The sequence below is a fragment of the Callithrix jacchus genome, chromosome 18 (assembly GCF_049354715.1).
Source record: "Callithrix jacchus isolate 240 chromosome 18, calJac240_pri, whole genome shotgun sequence".
In the NCBI taxonomy this organism is placed as follows: Eukaryota; Metazoa; Chordata; class Mammalia; order Primates; family Cebidae; genus Callithrix; species Callithrix jacchus.
This window is the reverse complement of record NC_133519.1, coordinates 35,277,506-35,294,946: the sequence shown is the minus strand read 5'-3', so window position 1 is coordinate 35,294,946 and position 17,441 is coordinate 35,277,506. Positions and strand designations below refer to the sequence as shown.

The following is a 17,441-nucleotide window of genomic DNA, read 5'->3' as shown; positions in this document are numbered from 1 at the left end:
CCAAGGTGACAGCAGCTCAGCTGTGGGAGAAGTGATTCTTAAAATTTGCATATTCTCTGTATACATACAGTAGGCATATATATAGATACACATCCTTATTAATTTTGAAAATGACATTTCAAAACTCTACTTGCCTACTCAATTCTTTTGCATGAAGAATGGGTGGAAGCCAGGTAGATGTGGAAATAAAATGGATTAGAGTGAAGCAGAGTAGATGTGGAAGCACCAGGTGGGAGATAATTCTGTCAAGCAAGGTGGGAGGTAATGGCAGCAAGGACTGGGGCAGTTTCAGTAGAGATGGAAGGAAAGAAACCAACCTAAGGTTATTTTGAGTTGCAATCTAAAGGACTTAGTTACCAATTGGATGAGGGAAGTGGGGGAGAAGGAAGAGATAAGGATGAAGTCTCTGCTTCTGGTTTGGGCTATAAGGTGGACAACAATGCTATCAACTGAGATAAGATATATACAAGCTGGTTTGAAGTGAAGCAGCAGCAGATTAATTCAATTTCCTAGGGACTAAGGTTGAAATGCCTACAAAACACCCAGGTGGAGATGTCCTGAAGACAGCTGGATATGTGATATTGAGGAACAAAAGAGAGGCTGGAGATAATGATCAGAAATCATCAGCATATAGATGCTGATTGAAGCCATAGGAGTGAATAAGATTTCCCAGGGAGAGGACCTCAAACAAAACAGGAATATCTGGAGGTGGTATAGTAGAATAATGGCCAGCATGCACAGAGATAGGTAAGAAAAATGACCAAGTACAGTGCTGAGAACAGCAAAGAAAGATGAGTGCCTCAGAGTGGCAAATGCTTCTGAGAAGTCAAGGGAGGTAATGATTGAAAAGCGTCCATTAAATCTAGCAATCAGACAATCTTAGCAAGAGCTGGTTTCTGGAGTGGTGAAAGCAATAGCAAGATGGAAGGGAGCCGGGGAGCTGGTGAGAGCAGAGGGAAAGGAGATATTTAATATTCAAAACTCTTCCAAGGATTTTGGCTGTGAAGAAGAGTAAAGGGATAGGAAAGCAACATCCAAGGACCACAGGTTTTTGTGAATTGTTGTATTTTAATGGGAGAGATTTTAGCATTTATTGAATGCTGATAGGAAGGAGTCACTAAAGAAGAAAAGAATGGAGATGTGAGGTGGGAGCAGGGTGGATTGTGGGTATTCAATAAAGAGAGAGCCTTGACAAAGCTGAAAGGGACGATCCAGAGCAGCACAGGAGCAGGCAGTCTTGTTGCATGGTAACAAAGAAGGTCTCAAGTCGCTGCCATGAAGAACAGGAGAAGGAATTAGAGTGCCTCTTACCTATTCCATTTGGGAACCAACTGGCTACACTACATATAGTTCATCAAAGATACCCTTTACGGCCAGGCGCGGCGGCTCACGCCTGTAATCCCAGCACTTTGGGAGGCCGAGGCGGGTGGATCACGAGGTCAAGAGATTGATACCATCCTGGCCAACATGGTGAAACTGCGTGTCTACTAAATACAAAAAAAAATTAGCCGGGCATGGTGGCACATGCCTGTAATCCCAGCTACTTGGGAGGCTGAGACAGGAGAATCGTTTGAACCCAGGAGGCGGAGGTTGTGGTGAGCTGAGAATGTGCAATTGCACTCTAGCCTGGGTAACAAGAGCGAAACTCTGTCTCCAAAAAAAAAAGATGCCCTTTACAACCACACAGTGTTCAAAAGGCTACTGTGTATAGATGTAATCTGAAAAATTACTGTTGTGAAATAACTACCCTAAAATTGAAGTAGTATATAAATATAAAATAGGCTAAATTTACATTTTTGTAAATTAACATTTCTTAACATTTTTAATGTTCTTTTAAGTAATAATCTACATGGAACACTGGCATAAGCCACCTTTGCTAAAGGCAGATTAGCCAAACGCCATCACTAATACTCCCCATAGGACCATGAGTACTGAAGTGTGCCTGGTGGGGATCATGAAGAAGTCTGTCCTGGCTCCACCAGCCAGACCGTGACAGCACGGGCCAGACTAGCTGCGGCTGACATTGATCACTACCCGTCCTCTTTTTCCTTGCTAACAAACCCTGATCACTTCCAAAGTAAATAAATAGTTGTTCAGGCCTAAGAGGCAAGACTTAAGTAGTTCAAGCCGATTGTGTTTATGAATGGGCATGAGCCCAATTCTTGCTGATAAAACTAAAAGAAAAAGTCTGCCAGAAAAGCTTTTCCTTACTCTTGAGAAAAGCGGCGTAAGGAATAGAATACCATTTTCAGTCTCTGAATGTGCTTAATTACCTGGAACTATGCAGTCATCAAGAGATCATGAGGTGAGCCAGCTGAGGAGGACAGGGGACGTGCTCAGGATAACAGAACAAAGACAGAAGGAACTAGCTCCTCCAGGGCTGCCACCCAAACTGTTCTATTAAGCAACTCTGGAACTGCCTTACCTTGACATTCTTGTTATGTGAAATAATATATTTCCAATTTTAAAGCCACTTCTAATTACAGTTGGTTAGTATGGCAGAATGAGACCAAAATGGTTGAAGTACAGCAAAGAGGAACTGGAAAAAGACTGAAAACAAGAGAGAGCAAGTATTTGCTCTTCTGTGAATAAGAACAGTTTTGTTAGCTAATCCGTTAAATAAAAAATAAGGGGAAAAGGATTCTGATGGGAAGAAAGATTAGAAAAAAGGCAAACAAAGAGTGTGAGATAAGTTCCACTAATGTCTCTTTTGCCCACTTCATCTTTCATGGAAACGGACTATATTGTCTTTATCTCTCTAATTCCCTGTGTGTCACTGATCATTAACTTTTACTTCTCAGTCTGTGACTCATTCTGTATCAGATGTCACAATTCTACTAATAGCTCCTGGGAGAGAAAAATACAAATCCTAATCACTCATTGAGGATATCCACTCATTCTACAGTCAGGCACTGGCAGCTCATTAGGTGGGCTAGATACCTTTCCCCACCTCACACTGGAGGCTCTAGGGATACCTCTAGGGAAGAAATGTCTGTTTTACCAACTCCAGCAGCTCATCCACATCTAGGGATTTAAAAATCACCTTCTAAATCTATAGCACATTCAATCCTAACCTTCACTACCCTGCAATCCTGTTCACATGCCTCCAGAAGAGCCATATTTTAATGCCCCTCTACCTGCCCACCCTACCCTGCCCCTCCACCTATACCTCCTACCTGCCTATAACCACAAATTAATAGTGCCTCAAATGGGACTAACCTTTGCCTAAATCAGCTCTCCTTACCACTTACTCCATTTTTGTCTATGATCTAGACAACTTGGGGTCATCCTGAAGCCTCCCTTTCCTTCATTCCCCAATAACTCATTGTTTCTTTCAAAGTGTCTCTCAGCTTTACCCACACATTTCACTCCCATTGTCTCCATCATAATCCAGATGCTCACATATCCCAATCAATTCAACCATACCTCAGCTCATGGTCTCTGGCTCCACTCTCTCCCACTTGCCACTCCCTTTGCCATGGTGCCACCTCCGCCCTCAGGAGTCTGTCCACAGTGGCTCTCACACCAAGCCCCACTCTTCTGGAGGGGTTTCAAGGCCCTCCCCAATCTGGCTCCATCATATCCTTCTACCTTCTTCTAATCAATCTGACAAGTTGGACACTGTCACATGCTCATACTGTGTTCTCCCACCCAGCTCTGGGATTTCATCATGCTGACCTTGTCACTTAAGGTGCTCAGCATCCCTTGACTGTGCTTTCCTAAATCCCATTTATCCCTCTAGGCCAGCTCAAATTTCAACTCCTCCCAGAAGATTCTGTAACCAGTCCAGCCCTTTCTTCTTCGAACTGATTGCCTTTAGCATACTCTTTAGCATCTGGTTTGTCTAATGAAGGTCATTCTCTCCCTGACCAGGCCATGCTGCTTGTCGGAGAAACCATGTCCTACACTTCTTGCAGGCCCTCACAGTACTAGTGGACTCCTGAATACCAGTAGGGATGAAACAACTATTTACTAACTGAATAATCAACATTCAAGGGATACCTTGTCTCTTTTCTTATAGTTTTAGTCATTGAGAAGCCTAAGGAGAAGGCAGGCGTCAGCAATGTCCTACGGCCCTTGGAAAGTCTGACATGCACCCCAAAAGATATCTGACATAGCTGGAAGGATCTCATTTCTGTAATGGAGATAACTATTTTCCAAAGACACATCACTGAACTGTTCTGAACAACAAGGAATCACTATTGGGGCCCAAGACAAGCATGGGGCAGGGCAGTCAGGAACTACATTTACCACTGTGGCTTCCTCCAGTGGAGTCACTTGGTGCCAAGGGAGGTGGATGCGGCTTGTCCATCAGCATGCCAGATGAGGGGGCTCCTCCCAAAGGGACAGAGGGGATGGAGTAAGGGCCAGGGACACCGGAGACAGAGGGAGGGTACCCGGCCTTTGCTGCTTTCCCTGCTTCATACACTGTGGAGGGAGATCAAGAGCAAGAGAGATTACATTGTCCCACCCTCCACAACCCTCACACCAAAAATCCCTGAGGATGCACTTCAGGGAGCTCCTGTGTGTGTGTATGTGCATGTGTGTTTGTTCTCCAGAACTGAACTGATTCATCAGAGTCACCTTCCCCCACTCCCTTGGACTCCTCCAGCTCCACCAAATGGCAACGACATAAGGAATTACACTGTTTAGTACCTGGCAACTGAGTAATTAAGCTGCTCTCAGAGCTGTCATGGCAGCATCCCCAGTGACGGCAGCAGCCCACTCTCATCCACACTGGAAGTTGCCTGAGCCCCTCTGGATGCAGCCTAGCACGGGGACCACCCAGGGCTGCTTCAAGGAGGAGCCTGGACCTTCCCTTAGGAAGGAAAGCAAGTAATGGGCTTGTACATGTTCCCTGCTCTGTGATTTCAAAAGCAGAGCAAATACCTGATTTGTCCTAGAAACTGCTTTATTCCTGAAGATACTAAAGACCTGGTGTACCTTGCTCTTTCAAGATGTGTTTGGTTTATGGCAGGGGTACCAAACTTAATGTCTATATGGGCTTGGCCAGTAAGGTAAAAATGGTGAATCCCCAAATAAGAGCTAGGCCCTATTGTGGCCCATGCATCATGGGAGTAAATAAAACAAATCTGTGGCTGGGTGGGTGCCCAAAGGCCACAGTTTGCACACTCTTCTTATATAAAAAGGAGGTTCTCTGTGTGGGAAGGGAATTAACAGAGGAGGTTTCCTCTAGTTTGAAATGCGCCAGGGAGAGGAAACAGCCTTACCCCACAACCTCACCATGCCAAACCTGCCCTTCCATTTTATCAATAGTGTCCATGAGAATTCCAAATGCATGGAGTGACAGGTATGGATAAGAAGTGTGGAGAGGTGCATTAAGGTGAGAAGGCAAATGAGAATGATCATCCCTGAGGCCAGGGGCACCCAGCGGAGAAGAGAGTCTGGAATGACCAATTTTGGGGGTGGAAGGACAGGAAGTGGGGGAGGAACTCAGCGCACATAGCTGTCAGGTAGAGGGGTAGACATTTCTCTCAATTGCTCTGTCTCCCCACCGATCCCTTTACTCACAGGCTTGAGGGCAGCAGCAGGAATCTGGGCAGCACGGGCAGCGGACATAGCAGCAGCAGCTGTGAGGGCAGCACTGGCACCAGCAGATCCCCACCAGGACGAAGAAAAGGAAGATGCCCAGGAGCACCAGGCCAACAAACACCCACTCTAGAAGGATGTACAAAGAAATCCATACTCGAGGCAGCCCACCTCCAGGGCAGCGTGCACTCTGATTGGCATTTCCCTGTGAACAGGGGAGAGGAGGCTGGGGAAGAAAGCATCTCTTAACAGGAGACAGAGCCCCAACACTCAAGAGGAACTCTGGGAGTGACGAGTGCAGACACCCAGTCCTGGGGAATGGAGAAGAAGGAAGAAGGTTATCTATGTCATGTTGGGCACATGTAATGACCGGCACAAAACAATGTGGGGACTTCAGAGTCCTATACTGCAGAAAGGATTCACACTATTGACTGCAGCGTCGGAACAAGGATGGGACCAGAGCTGAAAGAATCCTGGCTAGGGGGAGGGAGAACCTTTTCTGCTGGGCTATGAACTGGTGGGTTCTGTGAATACTTATTTTTTGTAGTCAAGTTAATCCTGTCTTTAAAAGTCTAAGTCCTGAGGAAAAGGTCTGTATGTCTAGTAGCCTAGATGTAGTTCCAGGCCCCTTAGGTATTCACCTGCTTTCCCTGCTGACTGCCCCTAGAACATCTTTCCTGTACTCAGCACCAGTGCTGAGACCCAAACCTTTTGGGTCTACTGGGACAATAATCCATGTCTAGAGGAAGCTAGAGACATGGTCTCCATAGAGAAGACACTGTCCCCATGCACAGAGAATGAGTTTGGTTTGATCACACTCAAGCTGCCCATGCTAGGCAGGTAGCCTCACCAAGGGCTCAAGTGGCTCTGAGCTTGGATAAATGGCAAGGCTGACATGTATATCTGGATATGTTTGTTAACTCTGCCTCTTTTCACAGTTTTGCCAGAAGCTAAATATAAATTCCATTTCATTTGCCCATCAAAAAGATTAAGAGAAAGGAAACAAATTGCAATTGGCTTAGATAAAAATGACTGTGGCCTTCAGGTGATGTGTCTCAACATCATGCTTTAGGGACTTGGCTATAGGACCCAACTTCCCCCTGGAGGCCTGGATAGACTGGGGAGAGTCATGCTTTCCTTTAAATGCCAAAAAGACTAAAGCAATTCATTTTGGTTAGAAGCAATCTATCCCAAATCCCTTCACCATGAACCTCAAGCATACATCGTTTTTCTTAAATTTTGATTATTAAATATTCCTTCAATTTAATGGACATTCAGCTGGGAGCTTGAGAACATGACATTTTTATTATATAACAGGTTGTGTAATAATGGTTAACAAAATGACTTTGTATAGACCATAATTTCCTCAGATAGGAAACAAACAGCATGTTTCCTGAATATCCCTCCTCACTAATCTTTCTGGAATACATTCAAATCAAACAGGTCAACCTCTGTTTAGTGAGGGAATGGGAAGGCCTTGCCTGGCTAGAATGGCCTGGAGAGTATTCATGCCGAGGACAGTCCATAGTTGAAGGCTTTGGCCTAAGCCTTAGTAACAACACAGTAATGCAACATGGCCTGAGACAGAAATGAGCTCTTAGGTTTAGATGAGCTGTATGCAGTGGTGGCTACAACTTGGGTCAAGCAGTCAAGGATAAGACTGGAAATGTATATGTGAGAAACAAAAGAATATTATCTGTGAAAGGATTCTTGGAATCAAAGAGAGGGAAATTTAGTCATATAGGGCCAGATACGAACAACACAGTACGTCTTTCTTGAGACTGGGAGATGTAACATCTAGTTTGAAGTACTGTAATGTAACACTGTTTGTGTGATGAACAAATGCTTATGAATTGAGGGAATTCTGGATAAGGGGATTGCAAAGAGGCATATATTTGTGTCCTTGGGAGCAACATCAGTAAGAAGAATGTCTGTGTTTGGGTTGGCCACCTAATGGAAATGGACTAGAATTCATAGAAGAATAATTAGTAAAGCTCAATGGTGAAGACTCTGGATGTTTTTAAAAACTTGAATTAAGCTAAAAACCAATACCCAGGGATATTTTGTTTCTCTGTTGTGATTAGGTAGCTCTTAAAACTTTGGCAGAAACCCTCCAAGACAAGACTAAATCACCCCTTTTCCTACTGCTTGAGCTTAGATATGTTCTCTCCCACAGTTCATTCTTGCTTCTCTCTGTGCCTCCCTCAGTTGTGGACCATAAAGCTGCACCAAACTGATGTTGGCTTATCTAGGCTAGTGCATTCAACTGAAGATATAAAAAAAGACAGAGATGTATGTTTGCCATAGATGTCCTTCACATATGGTCCGTGGACCCCTAGGGACTTGAAGGGACTAATAAGCCCCTGAAATTGTGTACAAAGTAATGTTGGTCTGCAAATGAGTATTTTTCAAGGAAGGAGGGGTACGTAGCTTTCCTAAGGTTTGAGAAAAAAGTGTGATCATGTTATAAAAGGCAATTCAGAGTAACACAGTTGTATAATAACGAATCGGTAAACATATAACTTAGGAAATAAGGAAGGCAGGTAAATACTAATTCTGTTAAAAATACTATTTAAGTGTATGGGTACAGCTGAAATACTGAAATGGCATGGAGATTGCCAAAGAGCCTGCATGCCTGACACTGAAGGACTGGGTTACTATCTCAGCTTATTTTTTAATTATCATTATTCTCTTAAGGCCTAGTAACAGAAGGAATGCAATTTAAAAGCCCTTCCAATGGGTTTAGTTCATCTCGGAAAAGATCAGAGACATATAGATAAATGTGCAAATAAATTAAAAAAGCAATTAGTGACTAATGCAGAAGCAAGGCAGATGTAATAACAGCAAATCAAGCAAATAAAGAGTTAAATGACTGAATACCTGGCATAATCTCCACAGCAAAACTGGGCAAGAGATCAGCAAGCAGCCCTGTCCTGCCTAGAAGAAGTGGAAGGAAAAGAAGAAGGAAAGTGGTTATTAAAAAGGAAAACATAGCCTAAAGCCTGGCTCCAGCTGGTACCATCCATACGTGGGGCCATTAGAGCATGCTCTTTGTGGTATGAAAAGCGCATCACCGAAGCTAGGCTGAGACTAGAGAATGACGTTCTCTGTCAATCTTTGGCAGCCATCTAAGTGAACTCTGCACCTAAACTAAGCGGAAGCAGAAACAGAACTTTCTCTCCAACTATATATAGGAGGAGGAAATCTCTGCTTGAGCAGACTGACACACACTGTCTCCATTCATTTATACATCCGTCTCCATACACTTCATTGGAAAGTCAAGCCCGTCTGTATCCAAATGTTCAATCTACATTTTCATACATCCATACACAGCCCTATGTCCATATAAAAACAAAAGTACATATTTGGTTTTAACTCAGAATTATCTCACTACATGATTCTATTTGTGGCCTAAAGATATTTCAATGATTAGAATTTTCAAAGGCAAGGGAAAGATAAAACTAGATCAGTTACACATTCCTCTACACTCCTTCTGGCTTCAGAAATACACTGTACATATGTAGATGGTACGGCTTTTCCATATGGCACACACAGCTGGCATTATATGGACCCAAGTGCCTTCTGCATAATATGGCAGAGAAGCTTAAAAGCTGGAGTCAGAACAGGTGCCCTCATGGGCTCTGGGAAGCAGAGAGCTGTGCAGGAAACAAGAGGCTGGAAGACATGAGGGAGCAGATTAGTCCACTTTAAAACTAGCCTGATTTACAGAAAGACATAATGAATGCTTTCATCATGTTCTCATATCAAGGTGAAGTCCTGTTACAAACTTCTGTCCCTGTACCAGATACGTCTACCACACTGAAGCCTTGCTAAGAAACTAGTAGTAATGTAAACAATTAGCAAACATCCCTCCTTTCAGACTTGCGATGATGGCAAACAGTTGCTGTAGCACCTAAACATGCAACTAAATTCTACTTCATTTAGGTCCCTGACACATACCTCTAGAACAGCACTGTCCAATAGAAATATAAGGCAAGCAATGTGGATAACTTGAACTTTTCTAGGAAGTACAATAAAACGCAAAAAAGAAACAAAGGAAATTAATGTGATCCTATTTTTTGGCTTGTGTGACTATCATCAAAATACTATCATTTCAAGGATTTAGTAGCCACGTGTTGCTACTGGACAGCACAGCTCTGGCAATCTGTTTCATGCCTATAGAATTGGCTCATTTAGAAAACAACTCTTTCATGTTAAAGTTTGTTGAGGTGCATTAGAGAAAAGGTGTGTAGTTCATATTTTGAATCTAAGGTCATGATTGGTCACCGGTCCAATCTCTTCTGTGGGTGACATCTCTATGAAGTCACCCACAGAAGAGAAGTTCTGACAAAGGTCAAAGAAAAGGGGCTCCCCTAGGATACTAGGGAAGTATGCTGGAGCTGGGGCAAGATTTAATGAGTGGGGTAGAAGGGGTCTTTGCTCTCTTTTTCTTGGCTCTCCTCAACTCCACAAGGCCAGTGTGGTAATGTGTATCCTAGTCTATGTGGGTGAAGTTCCCACATTTAAAAAGCTAACGAGGACCAGAGTACATTCCAAGGATGAGTGACTTGGGCCAACTCTGCTTTTGGCCTTAGCAAAAAGAGCTTCCTTCTTTCTGTCCTCCATCTCATGCAGCTGACATGGTAAGATGGCTCTGCTGTTGCAAGGTCTCTTGGAAGGACAAGTAGGAGTCAAGCGGAACATTGGAAAAGGTGTCTACTCAGGCTAGAATTGACCCAAGCCTTCATAAAAGACTAAGAGGTGTTCCTAAGGCTTACACAGTTCCCTAGGGTAGGAAATTAGTAAAAATTTGGGGCCAAAGTTTGAGAAAGTCATTAAGAGACAATATGCATTGGTCTTGTCTAAGTGTTCTCTGTAAAAATATCTCTGGGAAATGCAACAGAGTAATAAACAACTGGTCAAAGATTTGGGAATTTGGGCTCCTGGAGATCTCTTAAAGACCAGGCAATAATCAACGATCAAGAAGTCAATACATACTGTTTTTTAGCAATCCAGTCATCAGATATGTATTTGATGGTGGATTTTATTGTTTTTTTCAATCTGCATAATTAGCACTTATAAATACATCTCTTGTTGTAGATTGTAAAATCAGAATCTTTGCTAGTGTTTACTCTCTATTTCTCAAGCCTACCAATGTTTTAAGCATCTCTGGATATGCTATGGTCTAAATCGTCACTTAAATTCATGATAGAAAACTCACTGATGATTGATGATATAAGCTACCAATTTGTGGGCTCCCATAGCTAACTAAGTATGATAATTAACTATAAAAATCCATATATTCAAGAGGATGTGGTACTCACACATGGTATATTGGAAAAAGCAGTGGACTGGGAGTCAGAGTACTTAGGGCAACTTCATTACTTCACTTGGTGATTACTACAGGCAAATTACTTTCCCTTTCTAGGTCTCGGTTTTCTCATTAGTAAAATGAAGAGGTTGAGTGGAGAAATTTATAAATAGAAAGACCATCTATCTTTGTTTGTCTAGGACAATTGCGGTTTATGCCTATGGTCCAGGTGTAATTTTTAATAGCACCCTTTTTTACTCTCAAAGTGTTCTCGTTTGGACAATTAATTACACGGTCACACTATTTATATCACTTTTAGTTCCCAAATCTTATGCTCAGTGATTGGAGTTAAAAACTCAAATACCTATAGGGACTAGCAGGTAATGCATATGAGTGCAGCTGGCCAAATGTAATACAACAGGGAGCAGCTAGAGATGTCACTAGGGGGCTGCTACTAGTCACCTCCAGCCACCTGTGGCCCCATAGAAATGTGTCTTTAGGGTTTCAGATCATCCTATTATTCAAGATTTTCCAGGCCCCAGATTTTATGTGAAATATTTTGATTTTCAAATGTTGGCAACCAATTCAGTTTTTAAAACACTAGGTGAATCAAACACAATATGTCTACAGGCTGTAGAGAACCCAGAAATCGTGTGTTTGCAACCTCTGAAGGGTATACACACACAGATACATTTATGGGAGGGTAAAACATAAAGCTGGATTTCCCCATAGGCTGTTTAGGTTCCTTGATGCTGTTCTAACATTGCTTCCACACACAGAATGATAGTAATACAAGATCTAGTCACCTATGTTCAAATTAAAATTGGAAACAATGATATTACACATCAAACTGCTAGCCCTTCTTATTTCTAGGGAGCTAGAATGAGCATTATGGAAGAACAATGAAGGAACTTGCTTTTTTTTTTTAACTTTAGACTTTTTTACTTTTATAATTGAAAAAATTAAAATTAAGAAAGGGTGTATCAGACACATGGACAGGTGATTCACAAAGCTTGTCACTCCAAGCTTTGTGGAAGTGACATATATCAAGCTTCTCATTCTCCCTGAAGCAACAGTCAGTGGCTGATGCATCCGAAGGTGAAGGCTTCCCATATGCACCTGTGTAGTGTTAGCCGCAGGGTAGCATAGGTGATGTGTGCAGTAAAGTGGGAGAAATTAAATATCTTCAGAATTCAGAACATAGTAGGAGTTTTGGGAGAGCAGACAATGCCAATATATCACCGTCAACAGCAGAGACGGTGCAAAGCTCTGTAGTTTTTATACCATTACTTATATTTTATTGACACTAAAGACATTTTAAAAAGTGGATTTATGCTGGGATCTAATATTTCTGAAAATAGTTCACTTCTAGCTTCCTCCCTAACAATTCCTAAGAAATGTTATTGCTAGTTAGAAATGCTTTATCTTTTCTTCTATCACATTCAATGAAGGCCTGATCTTAGAGCATCTAAACAATTGCAGTAAATACATTCTAGATTTCAGCGGCACTTTACCAACACTTGTGAATCACTGTCATTCTTCCAGGATTCAGTTTAAGAGTGGCAATTACAAGTCACTTTAATGTCTGAGGAAAGGATGGAAAGCAAGCCCTGCAAATAGAAGGCCACATTTGCTCTTTTCAAACCACAGCTCAAACTATCAGCGGAAAAGACAGTTTTTATGTAAGCACTCAAACAGTTTTCCCCAAACCTTGCAGAATCTATCACTTTTAAGAAATTTCCACATGAATAAACCAAACGAATCAGGCATACTAATACTTTGTACACAAATCACACACACAAATGCCAGTTCCATATCATACTGTCACAAACTCTACAGTTAAACACATTCACACGCATTGGGTTGAATGATTAGAGTAGAAACATGCATTGTGAATAAAATAACTTACCTAGCTTACCTATAAAATTCCCTATTTCAGTTGTTTTCTGCCACTGCCACTTTGAAGTTATCCTCAATTGAACTCTTTGTACACATTCCTGCAAACCAGCTCACTGTTGGAATGGCTCTCATTTATTCATTCATCATTCATTCATTCAGCAAAGAAATTTATATTTAGCTAGACACAAGGGACAAGATGTGTTCCTCTGAGACACTTGAGAGGCTCACAGTCTGGCCCACGCAGAGCTTGGCTTTAGTTATCTGCTTCTGTGTCACAAGACCTACTAAATCTTCCCGCCAAATTAGTTATCATCCGTTTTCTCTGCATTTTTGACATCAGGTTCTGCCTGGTCCTGGGGCCTTTCCCTAGAGATCTAGTCCTTGCCTGGTTTTCCACTTCTACTCAGAACATTATCTTCGCACATTTCACAACAAATCATGTCCTAGTGGCATTTCCCTAAGTTTTTGTTTTACATGTTTTTCTTGGTAGGTCAGCCCCCTCAGAGCAAATTTTACTTACCTTCTTTGCTTGGATAAACATTTGAACTACTTTGTTTACTTCTTTACCGCGTAGAGTCCACAAGGCTGAGATAAGATATGTTCTGACAGAGCCCTGTAAGAATGCTGCACTAAGAAGGTGTTTCCTCCTCCATGCTCCCTAGGCCCACTGCATATGCCTTCACTAAAGCACTTATCTCGTGGCTGCAATGCGCCTTTGCTTTTACATGTGCCTTCCCTAGCAACATGGAAACCCCTCCAGGTGTGTGCTCTATGCTTGGCATCTGCAGAAGCCCAGTGTGAGAAGGCATCTCACCCAACCTGTCAGGAACTTGAAGTGTTTCCAATAGCAAATCCCCTTGTTCAGTATGCAGGGTTTCTAACGGGACTTCTGATTTGCTGCTCATTATGGTGACTTTATCAACACCAGGTGGAAGTAGGCTTTTAATAAAAATATGAAAGAACTATTCATTTATTCATGCAGCATTATTCTATACACTGCAGAATGTTTAGCACTTCTGAACTCGGGGAAGAATGCCAGGAGCATTCTCCAGTTGTTAGAACATCCCCAAATGTCATTTTGCTATGTAAGGAGACAGAAGCACCACCCTACCCCACACTGAAGGGTATTTTCAAGGAAGTCATTACAGAGATATAATACACACAAAAATTTCAGCCAAAAAGATTGTTTTGGTCTTTACTCTTGAAACTTAAATCCAAGCTCTAATCATTTCCAAGTCTTCAAAGTTGCAATGGAAGTACAGAAGTTCAGGATTTAGGACACACTTGTTTCCAGAACCTGCCTACTCAATCACTTGATAATAGACACACTGTTTAATGCATTGGAACTTAGGAAAAGGAAGGATAACATTTCCTTTATCCTTATGACACCACTGCTGACAGCAGAGTTAGCTCCATTTCTTTAAACGTATTAACTTGGAGTCCTCCTGGGGTTTGTCAATACACTATACAGATGAACTTTCTGCTTAGGACAATGAGGAATGCCTTTCTTCCTCAGCTCTGTGTGGATCCCCTCTTCTCCCTTATGTTTAATGCACATCTCAGCTTCATCCCACTTTCAAGCTTTCCTCAGATGCCCTAGATCCATTTTCAGGGATGTACTGTATCCACCCCCTGTTCTGTCAGCTCCTAACCCTCCAAAATGTTTCACTCCTATGTCTTTGAGGAGAACAGATGCCTTTCTCTGGCCCTTTTAAGTGTAAAGATGTTTCTATGGCTATGCTTTTAAGTGTTAAGTTGTTTCTATGGCTATTTGGAATCCCAAATAGATTGGAAATTTCCCAAGGGCACACACATCCCCGTTTTTATTCTATATTCCCATAGCAACCATGCATTTAATAAATATAGTTTATGACTATCACAAATGTGGATATAGCCTCCCTTTCTTTTATATACATTTATAAACTATGTTCTTAAGCATTTCATATGTTTACTTTTTCCTTCCGTGTCCTTTACATTTCAGTTCACTTTAAATTATAGTCTTAGAGGAGAAGAATTCTGACACTGAATTCTATCCATAAAATAACAAGTATTGGACCATCTACAATTAACTGTTAACAAATGCTTTGGGTTGGTTTTTTGTTTTTGGCAGTAGTTATAAGCTTGGCCTAAGGAGCTGTCTTCTATTCCCACAGAATCCTAGAATCAGATTTTATAACTAGAAAAGATCTTGGAGATCATCTAGTCCATATTCTACCTCAGGTTTCAGTGATTTGAGGCTCTGAGAGGTTAAGAATCTTACCCCAAGTCACACAATTCATTAATGATCACGCCAGGAATAGAACTAGGTGTACTCACCCCAACTCCAGAATTTTTTCCCAATATCTCACCACCCCAAAACATTTGCTTATTCTTCATTTAGTGCAGCAATTGCTTTCTAGTCTCCTAATATTTGTAGTGAATGACCCTGAAATTTGTTCATGTTTTTGGCATTAATGCTCTACTTATATAATTAAAATACAATTTTCGGATGTAGGAAACGTTGAAGATAGCTGAAATTCTCAGCACCTTTTAAAGTTGCAACCGGAAAAATGATCACTGAATACATCATAACACAGTATGAGCTAATTAAAAGGCATTCACCATGCTGCTACAAACTAATAAACCACAAAAATGGTTGCGAAGTAATCTGACTTCACAAAGTGCTATAATGATTCAACCTCCACCCCCAGAGAGTGAATAAATACAAAATATTATTAGAAATAGAACATGGTCGACTTGGCCTGAGATAAAATGCAGAAGACTGCTAGATTGACTTTAAAATGACGCGAAGGAGCGTGGGATGTCATGGAAGGGGAAAATTGAGTTTCTTGGAGCCCAGTAGGGTGTCTTGAAGTCACTGTGCTCCATCCATCAGACTAGCACAGATACAAAGCAGCAAGAATGGCTACTTTCTTTAACCAAAAAAGGCCCTGGCGGTCTCAGGCAGACGCAGAGGGGCACACACTTGCTAGGTCTCAAACTGTCGAGTTCCTGCTCTTTCCTCCGTGGCCAGCCCCCTTAGTGTGAGGGGGTTGGCCATTGAGCCTTTCCCAGGTCCTCTCGTGGGAAGCCAATTCAGCAAAGTCGGAGGCACAGCTCCCATGTGAACGCAAACCTGCACGCCTGAATAGCGGCAGCTGGCTTTGGAGAAAAATGGAACGACTGTCTCCTGCCCGGCTTTCAAGGGCTGCCATTCTTTCTTTCCAGAGGCTGAGCCGATTTCTCGGTGCCACCCACTCTCGCGCCCGCCCCCGTTTCCTCCCCCGCTCGGGCCGGCGCGGGTCCAGCCGACTACAATGCAGCGCGCGGCTGACCCAGCTGCTCCGGCTCCTGCCCGGGGTAACCACGGCAACCGCGGGCCGCCAGGAATGCGCGCTAATTGAAGGCCGAGTTTCCTCCCACAGTGATGAGCAACAAGTGAAGCAAAAATAGTGAGGCGGGATAAAGGCTGCGAGGAGGGAGCGACGGGCGCGACCGGGGTGGCTGGGGGCTTCGGGGAGGGGAAATAGCGCCTGCAAGACCGCATTTGTTTTCTTAACGCAGGGCAGTGAACGGCTGCGACCGACGTCTTTTACGGTTCAAAAATCTTAGGGCAAATTTTTCAAAAAACAATTATTACGTCAAACCCCCAGCTCTTTGCTGGGCCCCTTTGCTCGGTTCAAGTACGCAGATGAATGGAGATATATGTGCACATACACAGGTCCCCGGGAAGGAAATGCCATCTAGCAGCAGGGTTCAGCAGGTGGAGGTGAGTGGACACTAATTTCCCCTCCAGTCCTTTGGATCTTCTGTTCATTTCAATCTACCGGAGACCCTTCAAGATGGTCAGCAGCTAAAGATGGGTGACCATCATGCCAGTTTGCCTAGACAGTTCCAGTTTATGCCTGTTGTCTGGCCAGAAATTATTAAAAGTCCCCCATTTTCACTCTCAAGCGTATCCTAGTTTGGATGATAAGTTGTAAATTCACCCTATCTAAAGTCTTCCTAACCCCACCCAGATCCTAATCCAAGTCCAGTGTTTTTCAGTCCCCTCCAGACTTCACCAAATCGCCTGGCCTGTATGACCTAATCCTTGTATTTAGGTTAGGCAGTAAACACCCTGCAATTATTAACTAACGGTCATCTACTGAGAAATGGGGGCTTCCAACAGCAACCAAAAGATACCATGCTGGGACACAATGCTTTCAAATACACTTGCAGGAAGATTTCCACTGGGCTGATTAGTGTCAGCACTGGCAAAACACAGTACAGATGTCATTGAGAAAATGGGAATCTATTAGCAATAGGATTGCCAGGTCACAGATGGCCATTAAAGTCTCTGCCTATGGAATGGGCTAAGGGAAAATCAGCTCTTTAGCAGGAGTCCCCAAATGTAGAATTCCCTAAAGAAGGTGCCCTCAGATTAGGGATGACACGCTGATGTGGTGTGGGGAGTAGGATGGGGTGGGAGAAGGCAGATAACATTTACTGAGTTCTACATGCTATTTGATCTTCATAATAGATCTTCCACGTAACTTTTATTACCCCTCCCCATTTATACAGCTAAGGAAACCCGTGCTCATAGACATTGACTTGTCCAAGTTCATATTGCTGCAGTGAGTCCCACGCTGCCTGAACTTTATCCAATATCCAGAGAGACCTTTGGTCAGTTTCACAGCCTCAGCACTATTTCTATTTAGAG

The 17,441-nt window shown here is 42.7% G+C and overlaps 1 protein-coding gene across 7 annotated transcripts in view; it reads right to left on the bottom strand.

Annotated features, from left to right (window-relative positions):
* ILDR2 (immunoglobulin like domain containing receptor 2) overlaps nucleotides 1-17,441 on the bottom strand; it is a 61,890-nt gene that overhangs the window by 18,011 nt on the left and 26,438 nt on the right. For 3 of the 7 annotated variants that reach the window (XR_004736651.3, XM_035280198.3, XM_035280197.3), the window contains exons 4-6: nucleotides 8,431-8,487; nucleotides 5,533-5,679; nucleotides 4,252-4,428 (exon numbers count right to left, since the gene is read on the bottom strand). The exons of 2 other annotated variants lie outside the window; for them this stretch is intronic. Coding sequence is in view for 4 of the 5 variants with exons in the window: in XM_035280198.3 (XP_035136089.1) it covers nucleotides 4,252-4,428; nucleotides 5,533-5,679; nucleotides 8,431-8,487 (381 nt within the window). In the remaining variant the exon portion in view is untranslated. The remainder of the gene's footprint in view (nucleotides 1-4,251; nucleotides 4,429-5,532; nucleotides 5,680-8,430; nucleotides 8,488-17,441) is intronic. 2 more of the 7 variants (XM_054247877.2, XM_035280200.3) reach the window with 1 other exon arrangement.